This window comes from Caloenas nicobarica, chromosome 7, assembly GCF_036013445.1.
Source record: "Caloenas nicobarica isolate bCalNic1 chromosome 7, bCalNic1.hap1, whole genome shotgun sequence".
NCBI lineage: Eukaryota > Metazoa > Chordata > Aves > Columbiformes > Columbidae > Caloenas > Caloenas nicobarica.
Genome location: NC_088251.1, coordinates 20,424,922 through 20,437,498, shown reverse-complemented (window position 1 = coordinate 20,437,498; position 12,577 = coordinate 20,424,922). Strand labels below are relative to the sequence as shown.

The following is a 12,577-nucleotide window of genomic DNA, read 5'->3' as shown; positions in this document are numbered from 1 at the left end:
GCTCTGCAGCCAGAGATTTTTTCATACAAATGAACAATTTAGGAGCATCACATACAATTAAGAAGATATTAGTTCCACTGTAGCTTACCTAGGAACTCAAAACTACTTGCTTTACAAAAATTCTCATATGGCCTGATAATAATTTAATTCAAAGCTCTGGTCAATACTAGTCCAATACACATCCCTAAACCAGAATGAAATTTTACTAACTAGTCTGTGTTCTAAAACAATGAATAAACGGAAGAGACTTTCTTGATTGAAATATTAGCTAAGGCAAAACTATTGTAACTGGAGCAAGTCATTGTTCAAGTGTGATTTCCTGGGCAAAGTGAATAAAATAACCAGAGTAACCTTTGACTAACATCTGGGTTAGACAGAAAAGGGATTGTTTTGCAGCCTGATGAATTCCACAAACCAGGTGACTGATTGCAAGGTGATGGTGTCAGAGCAAGCAAAGAGCTCAGATGCCCCAGCAGCCGCCTACGCAGTCAGTGCTGGGACCCACCGGCACTGCCAGGGGACAAGAGCTGGTGGCTGGGTGAGGGAGCCGGGCTCTGTGCACCCGCGAAGCTTCAATGCCCACACAGTTACGTTCCAAACAATCAGTAACCACGGAGTAGTAGGCCACTCCATTGTAGAAACATTGGTAAAATTACTGAACACATTTGAGAAACAGTTATAAGTGTGTTTTTAATGACCTGGAAGGTTGAGTAAAAATCCTCTTCAACATTGCCTTCATAGGATAGCAGCTCACTCAGTCCATGGGCCAGTTCCTACAATATAAGTAGAAGCTCTTTAGGAAATGTGCAAAACTAAGTAACTTACTTTGAAGGGACATGCCAAAATCATTACTTTATACAAAAAGTATCTTGTAAAAAGCTGTATATTCAAAATGTGTACACATACAAACCCCCTCGCTGCTTAATTAATATGTGTGTGTATATATATTTATTTATTTTTATTTCAGTATAAACAACTACATTTTTCTTTTTCCTACAGAAAATGCATCTAGAATGCTCGTATCAGATTTCGGTATTCTAACTTCAAGTAGATCAACAAAAATTCTACTATGCTAGAAAACATGGAGAATTTCTGTTTCCAACAGAAAAAAAAAAAGAGACTTCACCACCCTGTGCTTAAAAAAAAGGCTGTTTTCAAACAGTTTATAATTCAGGCATTAAATATAAATAAAACAGGTTTTAAATCAGTAATTTAGCCTCTTAAATAAATGTAATACTTACAGGCATAATCTGAAACAGGTCATCTAATGTGACATCACAGATGCCTACAAGTGTGTTATGATCGCAGGGAACAATGGGAGGACTTAATAATTTCTTGTAACAGCAAGGTGGGAAACGAATATCCAAGGTGATGCTGTTATATACAGCAAGGCCCATAAGCTATACATGTCAAACGTTAAGGGCAAATCCCTCACATCCTTATTATAATTAATATTTTAAGTAACTTGGAAAAAATATTTTAAAATTTTACTCAGCATACTCTAATACATCCTGAACAAACAGTTTTGTATTACAATTAAGTAATAGTCAAAAATAGTCACATGATACACATTGACAGAACACTTGAGCATCATCTTCATAATATTCTATAAAAGCATTTCTAGAATAAATTGTTCCAAAGTACTGTTAAGAAAAAAGTTTTTACAAAGAATTGGAGACATATACTTTTAATCCATGAATTCTAGAGAGAGCTCAATATAGCAATTTTTCTTTTAAATAAATCTAAAACCACAGAGACAAACCTGCACAGGACCTACCGTTCATCAGCTAGTACATTTAAGTGAATCTCATGAAATAAATTCGAAAACATACCAAAAATTAGAAGAATCCAGTTCACAGTTCAGATTCTCACTAGAATAGAATAATTCAGTTGGAAGGGACCTACAATAACCATCTGGTCCAACTGCAATCATTAAAATGGGGACATCATAATTTCACCTTAGTGGAATTATAAGTATATATTATTATTAATCATTTGCTTGAGGACTTCAAAACTGAGCAAAACAGAAAATGTAGGAAATAAATTTATGCTCAAAATAGCATCTGGCTTCCAGTCAATATATATAAAAAAAGCTACAAACTGATCAACAGGGACTTCAATGAAATATTAATGCATGCAGGCTCATTTATGTTTACTGAATGAAACTCAGAAGTGTAAGTACCTAAAAAATTCCAACTTATACACAAAAAAGTTGCATGTGTAATCTTAATACTAGTATTTTCTGAGTGTAAAATGTACCATGTACCTACATACCACCGTTTTATTCCTATTTTTAGTTCACTTGTTTGAATGACATCCTTTTAATACATTTAAAATGGAACACGCTTGTGTAACATATACAACAACCAAATGAGCTTAAATCAATGCCTTATTTCATTCCAGTACCAACTCCACTGAATGGCTATTCGTTTAGCACCGTCTAGAAGGCATAAAAGGATACAGCTCCAACCAACCGGAATTCAGAATAGTTATCGCACTTAAAGCTGCTGAACCAATGGCAGTGTGAATCCTTGTGGTAGGTGAACATGCCTGCAAAGAGGAACAGTGGCCTTTACAAAGCCTGAGCTTCGATAAAAGCCATACAAACCCTCATCTTTCTCACATACGCACCCTTGAAAGTGCCCCTTGGAGTGCCTGTATCTCCGCGCTTGTTCTCAGCCCCATCCCGCCAATACCACAGGTGCTTGGGCAAGGACCACCGGAGGTCACCAAAGCCCACCAGCCCTGTTGGATTTTGGTGCAATGTGTTATTCAGTGTGTTCAGTCATGGATATTCTGCGTTGTCTCTGTGCAATCTGTTTCTTCACTGTACTTCGTCATCTGTACAGCCAGAAACGTTACCTGTCTAACCAAAAATTTTTTTGCTGCAATGTGAACCCATTTCTTATGCCCTTCCTGGGTCAATAACAGATGACGATCTTTAAAAAAGCTGGCATGAATTCCATTATACCATAAGCTTCACCTTATTAGAATAGAAAGCTGTAAAAAGCTTATCTTAGACACACACTACCAGCAAAGGGCTATGTTCCATATTTTCTGTCAAAAATTATATCGGAGAAGTTAAAAAAAACCTCAAACTATAAATATCCTAAAAAAACCACTCACTGGTCTAAATGACAAGCTAGATGTTACTGAAATCACAACTATAGACTAGTTTGACTGCTATTTGTGTCAGACATGGATCATTCTGTTTTAAAGAGTAACAGAAAGAAAAAAACCTACATAATGAAACTATAGCACAGCTTTAAAATACCTAGGAAGTACTGCTCAGAGAAGCAAGACACACTTCAGTTAAGTATGCACTAACAGTGAAATTAACTTCATCAATGCAGAAGTAAATTGGATAAAAGGTGATGACTGGTTCTAATTCGCTGGGATCAAATGGGCTGAGAGTTTATTATTGTTTCCACAGTCAGTGTACAAAACAAAGCATTTAAGAGTTCTAAGGACACCTTGTATGCAGTAGCTCACTGCATTTGTGTTTGAAGATGAAGTTGGGTACAAGTAACATTCAAATGAAAAATCAAACTCCTTTGGATTAAAAAAAAGAATAAAAATCCAGTCGATATCTCAGGGAAATTTAGTTCTTATGAAAAACTATAGGTAAAACTCTGCCTTCGTATTCACCTCCCCTACTCTCATGAAAAATCTAACTTCATCTTTTGAACTTTAGCTCAAAAAGGTACTCATCACAAAAAGTTTAGACAGTGCCTTTACCAGAAGCAACAAAGAATTGCATGTAAGGCAGAGCAAGATTCACATACTGAAAGAAGGCAGTGATGCTGGAACAAAATAGGTCTCAAATCCCATTAATTAATTGTCTGCATTGAGATGAAGAAAGCATCAAAACACACATAGGAGAGCAGACAACCCAATTAATTTGGAGTTCTTTAATTTCAGGGGTTAAATCTGCAGGATCAGCTAACCTGGAAAGGGTAATAACAGTGACGTTTTCTTATGTTTTTTCCTTCCAACCTTCCAAAATCCATTATTTGCAACTTAAACATTAAAGACAGCAGAGTATACAGTCCCTTCCCAAGGGACAAGAACATTTCTGAACTCCTCCCACACTTGGCTCATAGTCACATCAATGAAAGAATTTACACTTTAAAGCGAGGAAGCTTGCCAGAGCTGGTGAAAAAATTACTCTTGAATGTTTCCAAACTCATCAGTTACCAAGCTCTGCTGACAACACGTTTTTACTAACAGAACTGTCAAACTTACAGAACACTTTCTTCAGGATAAATTGTTTCCTATTAAGGTTGTTATCACCAAATGTCATCTCTCTGCACAGACCCCTTTTTACTAGAGAAAGGGCTATAGGCAAATAATGACTCTCAGCAGATTTGAGGACATATTTATAACTTGAAACTGGACCTTTAGAAGTAATCCTATAAACAACAGAGGACCATGCATTTAAGGGACACGAACACTTCCAGGCAAAGACAGACAAGCTCTTGCATTCTATCAGTGGCTATCAGGTGTCACGCTGAAGTACCCGGAAATCAATGTTTCTAATATAAGAACCAGTCTGGGAACACTTTAACCCATTATAGCATCAGTAATGTAACTACGCACAGCTGAGGAAAGCTGACTCATTTGAGAAATATTAGTGGGGAAAAAAATCCACCCAGATCCATCTACACCAATATAGAAAAAGTAGATTGAATCGCTTGTTTATGAATGCTCATTCATGTCTTCCAATCTCCTATCTGCTCAGGAAAATTTTTTTTTTTTTTTTTTTTTTTTGCCTCCTCAAGCCTGCAAATATTATAGGCTCCCATGTCCTGGTAACAGCAGAGGCAGGCTTTGTCATTCAGTCTCACATCTGTCTAGAATGTCTCTGTACCTGACTGAAGGATCTCTCCCTCCTGAGCAATATGAGGACAGCTGAGGGCAGTGTAAAAACAGAAAATGCAGCATGAGAAGAAAGAGGCAAGGATGGCAGGTGATAAACAAATAAATTTGGCCTTATCTCCACTTGAATATTTGCTAAACCATCTGCTGCAGAGTCTGCTATATGTCTCTTCCTATTTTGGAACAGGAATATCACATTCCAGTTGCAACTAAACAACATATTAAACTAAATGGAAGAAACTTATTCTTAAATACAGATATATGAGTTCACTCATATGCTTGTGTGAATTCTAGAAAATTTCCAAGGGCAGACAAGTGTCAATGTTTCAATGCCTTGCATAGCTGTTGCTTATTCTTCTTAGCTTGTTAGTAGGTCTAGCAATTCACAAACACCCAGAAAATTCCAAGATTTCTACTCAGAAGAGAAATGGAAACAACCCTTTCAAAGGCCTGATTCCATTTGAGCTATATTTAAATTATCATTGCCCTACTCCATAAAATAGCTGATCGCCTTCTCCCATCTGCCCAGAGGTAAATCAAGATTCTATCTCTGGATAGAGGCGGAAACACTTTAACACCACAGATATCAGAGGAAGAACTTCATAGCAAATCTACTGCTAGTCTTGAATTCCCCTCTGCTTCTTATCCACTAGCCTAGCAATACTAACAAACCACAAACATTGAGTCTCCAGTTTCTGAAACAAAATTTAGCGTGACTGAACTCTTAAAAAGCTGAATCCTAATTTTAATTCTAAGCCTTTCCATTGATCAGAGATATGTTCACCCTCTAATTTTGCCCTGCTGCTGAAGCAAAGTCTTAGTTTTTCAGCAGTGCTTGAAGCTCCTTGTCAAAAGCCAAGATCTTCAAAGCTCTTCAAGTACTTCCCACTCTCTTCCATCTTCCTCTATGCCAAATCTTCTCATTTATATGCAATTCTAACTTGCCTGCTTTTGGTTTTATATCAATTAGTAACTGGTCTGCCGAATACTGGATTAATGAAGACTAATTATCCATCACTGTTTTGATAATTTAAAAATGAACAAATTTTCACTTTGTGTTTAAGAATGTTTATGAGGACTCACCATAATCAGGGTGAAAAATCTGACGAATCAGAAGAAGAAACCACTCTTTTGTCAGGCCACCCATATCAAGACCAGCTTCCCCTACAAACGTGACTTTCAACTTCTTTTTCAGATCTGCCCTCTTCCTTGCTAGCTATTGCAAAACAGGTAGGGAAGAAGAAAAAAGAGACTTAACATATTATGGCTACCTCTAGCCATAGAGAACACATCTGTGTCTTTATTGCACTTGCTTTGTTTAAACTAGTAATTTGCATAATCTCCTACTAATAGGTCAAAACTATATTAAAACAATAATTCAATTGCAGAAGCAAGACAATCATGACTACTTGGCATCATCAACTACCTTGCACATGGTGCCACTCTCTAGGCTTGATAAGAAGTTAGATGGTGTGCAAACAGACTTTTAATAACCTACTAGATACAATGAATGGAGTCTATCTGGAATGGTTTTGATCTATGTAATTTTTTACCTACACAGAAGACATTCTGCCAGGAAGAAATGTTAGATTAAAAAAAAAATCCTTTGGAGATATTTAGAAATAAGGAGGCAGCTAAAACTTTAAATATTTAGACACACTTTTGTTCAGCATAAGATAGGTGCCAGCAAGTATCGAGGTAACGAGCTCTTCTCATTCCTTTATCGTAAGAGACAGCATTTCATCCAAGTATGCAAGAGACCTGCAAGGAACTAGATTACAGCCTTTCACAATTAGCAGTGATCTTCCAGATAAAATCCTTATACAATTTTTCTTTAAATCACTAATTACTGGCCAGCTCCAATGGAAGTGTTTAAATTAGTCGGGAAAATGCATGTGCTAAAATAATTTCTATGTTGTTAGCTGCTCAAGTAAATTCCTATTGCACAAACTGTATAACTATAGATATTTCTATTATTTGACACAAGCTATTCATTGGCCGAAGTGATATTCCTTTGCAAATACTTTCTTTTAATTTGAAATACAAATAAAACGTCTTTCCCACACCTTCCATTCCCCGCCCTTTTGAGAATATGGATCATCTAATACATTCTTACTCGTCCCTGAGATGTGCAGAAGAAAACATCAGAAATAAATAGGAGAATATTTTGGCTATCAGAACTCTCGAAGTTGCTCTTGGTTATTTCAGTGTTATAAAAAAATCCCTAACAATTCCTAGAGAAACCAGTATTACCATTCAGATTTATTCCATCTTAGAAGGCAAAAATAGACAGGCTTTAATCTAGGGGAAAAAAAGGTTACATTTATGTTTTCTGAACCTGAGTAATAAGAATTTGTTTGGTCTTGTTTTCACTACTTGGACTTATTTTTCAATACCATCAGGCTGTTTTTAGTGTTAAGAAAGAATAGGGAGCTAGACTTCATCAAATAAGGTTCAGTGGATACTGAAGAATTGCCTACTTTAATAGACACATCTGTTTCATTTCTAAAAAAGGAAAAATTACATTCATGGATGTGAGGAATTAGTTAAGATAAGAACTTAAGAAAAGAAAGGCTAAAATAATTATTACAGAATAGGGAAGTTAGTGAAGGAAAAGAACAAAAATATTCCAAGAAATAGAACAGAACAAACTCATTAGCGATTAGTCACTTACTATTCATGATCCTATCATGGAACCAAGTCCTACATAACCTGATAATTATTCACTGTATTTTTAAGACAAAAACTGATAACACAAACACATGCTGTGTGGCATGCAAACATATATGTTCATTATAAGCTTAGCTATAGAGCAGTACAAGGACTGAAAATGAAGTTCAGAATCTCTAATAAAATCTATTCTGCAGCACTGCTATTGTGACAGGAATTCAGTTCTTTTTATTTATTATTGGACAGTTATATTCCCTATCAGTGCAGAAAGATGTAAATATGAAAACCTGAAATCTAAGTGCAATAGCTATTCTGCAGCAACACTCCATTTCATTACGCTTTTTTGGTACCTCATCAAGTGAATCACTAACAAGGTGCGTCCTCCTCACTTTCACATTTAGGAACAACATATTCATGTCCGGTTTCTGTCTGCGAGAGACTTTATCCACAAGGCTTTGCTATTTGAATGGAAAAAAAAAATCATACATGCGGTATCTTCATTTAAAAACCAAAGTGCCATACTTCTTACATGTTAAAAGTCCTTATTATTTCACATTAAAGACATTACCCTAATATGACAGCTTCTTCAATATCTTCTAAGAGATGGAGAGCAATTTCTTTTCTACTGCAGATAGCATTTACACCATATTCAAGCCATCTTATCAAGAAGTTTAACAACAAGGTGGCAATTGTGCAGCAACCTTTTAAACTCCTCATATAGTAAAGACATACCCACAAGAGGCTGGCTTGTGCTTTACTTCACTATTCAAAAGACACATCCAGCAAGACAGGAATGCGTAGGTGGTGGTGCTGCCACATTGAGCACCAAGGAAACCAGTATCCCCTAACACCTGAAGGAAATTACCACTGCAGGAGGCAGACAACACCTTTTTCAAAGCAGAAGAGGCCGCCCAGAAGCACTGCCTCTTCTGTGACTTGTGAACATACAGCTGCAACTTGGTCTTCCATGATAACACATCTTCACAGAATAAAATAGGAAACAGTCCAAAATTCTCACAGAATTTTTCTTCCTTAATTATCTTGCTAATTTAACATGCTAGCACATTATGCTGGTTTCTCAAAAACAGAAAAAAAATTACTGTAACCCTTTCTCCACGAGCATCCTTAAACTAAGCAAAATAAAATAAAATAGTATTGAGAAAATCCAGCATGGACATTTGTAGACTAGTAATACGATTCAAGTTCTTTTTCAGGGTAGTCTAAAAAACTAGAAGTTGTAATGACAGGCTGTATGTAATATCAATCTAACAAAAACTTATACCAATGGATAAGACACAAACATTTACCACTAAATGACTTACCCGTGCAATACTTATCATCTGTTGTTCTGAGTCTCTTTGAATAATAACTTTTTTTGCCGCTATAGAAATAATAAATGGGTATTGACAGAAAGAAAACCTAACAACAAGAGAAAAGAAGGTAAAATATTTCCTTGTAGCATCTAGCATATAATTTCCTTTTCAAGAATATAGGAGTGAATCTTTGTGTTATTGGTCAGTAACTACATTCCCTCCACTGATGATAATTTACAAATAGCTGCTGTGTTTTCTTGTTTTTCTTGTTTGTTTGGTATTTGTGTTGTATACATAGACACTCAATTCATTAGAATAAACTGTTATTTGCAAATACTACTATAAACTGTAATTAGTAGTAATACTTACCTTCAATAAAGCCCTTTTTATTGTTTATCATTATCAATAGACCTAATAAAACAGTCATCTGCTTTAAATGCTAAATTTTAATTGCTACACTGAATTAAAGAAAACTATAGTATCTTCTTACATACAAGAGAAACATATCTCTGTGCAGCATTCTTAGGTACACAGTACAAATATTTCTGGTATAAATATTTCAAATGAACTGATTTTCCACAGGTCTTTCAGATTTAACACAGGGTTACAGGTATTTAGGTCTTCTAAAATATCCGATGACAGCCACATTTCACTGCAATCAAATAATACAAATAATTTTAAAAATCTTCAGAAATCATCAAGATAAAAAATTTCTTTTGTTACTGGTTACTTTGGTAAGTTTTGTGTTGATTTAGCTCATGTATTGCCTAGCAAAAGTTCATATTGAAATACTCAGAGCTTCAGACTTTGTGTGTGCATCTTCAATGCAGACTGCATGTGCACCCGGAATCCTGCCTGTGAGAAGCTCTGGACTCCAATGCCTTTAGGAAAGAAAGGAAAATGAAGAAAAATATTCTTGGTCTCCTAGAAATCCTAATCCAAACTGTTTTACCAAGGAGTGTTGACTTAGTTTGAAGAATTATGTATTTAAAAATATTTCATATGTAAGGTAAGCCAATACTCCCTCCTACTTGGTCTTCTTAGTTCTAAGCATATAATCTTGACTGTATTTTTTTTAACAACACAGAGTTAAGAGATGTAAAATTGGAAAAAATTGTAACAAAGTAAAAGAACTTCAGCTACTCCAGAAATTATGTGACAAGCAAACTTTGTTTTGATACATATTAAATTCCCAGTGTCCCAGCAAACTGAAAAGAACTGGAACAGGTGGAAATCTCACAGCCCTTTTATAAGTTTGGATGTGGCTGCCAAAACAGCCAGATGGTGTCAACGAAAATAAAACAAAACAACCATTTTGAAGCTCAGCAGTATTCAGATTCCAATGCTTTGACTGACGCTTCGCAAAGCCTACTGTACATTTCTTGCCATCATGTATCACGGGTTTTGATGTTCTGTTTTGTTTTGTTTTTTCCTTCTTTCCTTCCTTTCCATGCAGAATACCAGGCATCGGACAGAAGCCTAGCCTAAAATACCTGCTTTGGTGGAGTAAATTATGCTCTCCAGGTCTTCCTCAGCTGCTGCTAAAGGCAAGGAAAATTGCGCATGCACACAAAAAGTTACATTTGGGTGGCTGATGTCTTAAATGAGCTTACTGAAAAGTCTTGAAATACGGGGAAATTTTAACTGATCTTGTAATTCAAGCTGTAGAAACTGAGCGGTACATACTGATATGCTAAAAAACCACAGCTATATAAAATAACCTTTTTATTAAGAAAATGTTAATAAGATTTTAAACTAGCACAAACATGAAATGCCTGTTTCTCTAGATGTTCCTAAACCATACTGCTGGCTGCCTCTCACAAGAAGAGAAATATCTTTACAAGCTCTGAGTCTGTAAAGATTTAACTTGTGTGTTTATTTTCTTGTAACAGGAACAGTACAATTAATTTCGCTGGAACAAATATGATTGGAGCCAAATATATAGAGGTAAGTAGACATTTTCATCTTTAAGTGGTAAGTATGCACACAACATCACTTTCTATGAACGTATTGGAGGTTAAAATATGTTTGTAGTAAGACACAATTAAAAGTCTATGCCAATAAATATTAAAATCATATTATTATCACACTATATTATCATCTATATTTCACATATTTTCTCCAGTTTGCAAAGGCAGAATGAGATTTATTACAATCACTCTCACATCCATGCTGTAGCAAGTATAGCAAGTAGTAGCTATGTTTTTGCAATAAAATACAGTATTTAGTGTGGCTATATATATACATAAAGGGTATGTATACCATATATACACAGAATATATATGATAGATATACATACTGTAGATATGGTGCTTTGAAATACTACTGAACAACCAGTTATTGATCTTACCTGTGAGAATTTCCATAACATTGCCAGTTATGGTATTCTTCCATAAGATCAATATGATCAAGTGTAGAATTATAGAAATCCGTATATGAAATAATAGGAGGACTGATCAGACTATTTGCAGCATCTACAAAGAAAACATAAAAGCCTTTTAAAATACTGCTTGGATTTGGCACATCTGTTTCCTAGGCATCCTGAGCACCAGTGACCTCAGAAACTTTACACCAAACCAGCTACTAATAACTTTGCTCTGTCTTAGCTACAGAATTACAACTATAACTTAACACATATGACATCATATTAATTGCTGTAGAAAACAGTATAAATAAATCCCTAGTTCAGCCCATTTATAAGATAACCCCCATTTGACTGTAGCCCACTTAATGACATACATCAAGTTAAAGTTTCAGGGATAAAGAATGCTGTGTTCTGCTGCAATCAAAGAAAAAGCAGTTTGATAGGTGGATTTCTTTAACACCTTCATTTAATTTCAAACATAGCTATGGATATAACATCCACATGCTTTCCAGTTAACAATTATCTGAGCCTGATGCCTGTTTGCAAAAGGAATGAAAAGTGGGGGCACAAAACATAGTATGCTCAGATACGACTGTCTCCTCAGGTATCTACTATACCATCTAGACTCACCAGTACAAAAATTAAGTACTTAACCAAATGAAGAAAACCAATTCACATTTAAGCTGCCTACCTCATTTTGTAACATTCATATAATGTCAAACTGCTAATAAGTTGTCTTTATTTGCACTTAAAAATAATTTAATTTTGAACAGTCAGATGGAAAGTAGCATATATTGAATTATTAAAGATTTTTCCCAGAATTGAGGAATTAGCAGCTCTTCCATAGATGACTAGACAACCACACCTTGGTTTTAGATACAATTGAGCTTATGTGTCTAAACTGTCGCTCTGGATGAGAAGGACTGTGCAGAATGCTTCTAAATTGACAGTGAAATTTTAAAAAAAATAATTCTCATTCCAATCTTAATGTTCATTTTGTTGTTTCATTTTCTCCTAGAATGGAGAGGGGTTTTATACCCCATAAGAAAAGAGGACTGACCTTAAGCCTCCAGTTTCCATAGTAAGTACTCTAATCACTAAGCTATTGGGGATGACTGGAGGAAAAGGTTTGCATTTGCAATGGTCAAATTTGCTGTGCTCTATGTTGAACTGGACAAGATTTACTTTTCTTAAGCTGTAATTTTGGACTTAGGAAGCATATGTATTGCCTAACATCTCTTAGATGCTAAATACTTCTGTGGGGGTAAGCCAATTACAGAAGAAATTCTGGGAATTAGACATTTCGAACAGTTTCTTTTCTATTCTATTAATGAATCTAAGGGAAACCTTA

General features: G+C 35.4%; 1 protein-coding gene across 1 annotated transcript in view; it reads right to left on the bottom strand.

Moving 5' to 3' along the window:
• HECTD2 (HECT domain E3 ubiquitin protein ligase 2) overlaps positions 1-12,577 on the bottom strand; it is a 40,494-nt gene that overhangs the window by 7,259 nt on the left and 20,658 nt on the right. The window contains exons 10-16 of the mRNA XM_065639297.1: positions 11,212-11,335; positions 8,871-8,967; positions 7,899-8,006; positions 5,962-6,094; positions 2,462-2,550; positions 1,242-1,400; positions 699-773 (exon numbers count right to left, since the gene is read on the bottom strand). Coding sequence (XP_065495369.1) covers positions 699-773; positions 1,242-1,400; positions 2,462-2,550; positions 5,962-6,094; positions 7,899-8,006; positions 8,871-8,967; positions 11,212-11,335 — 785 coding nt within the window. The remainder of the gene's footprint in view (positions 1-698; positions 774-1,241; positions 1,401-2,461; positions 2,551-5,961; positions 6,095-7,898; positions 8,007-8,870; positions 8,968-11,211; positions 11,336-12,577) is intronic.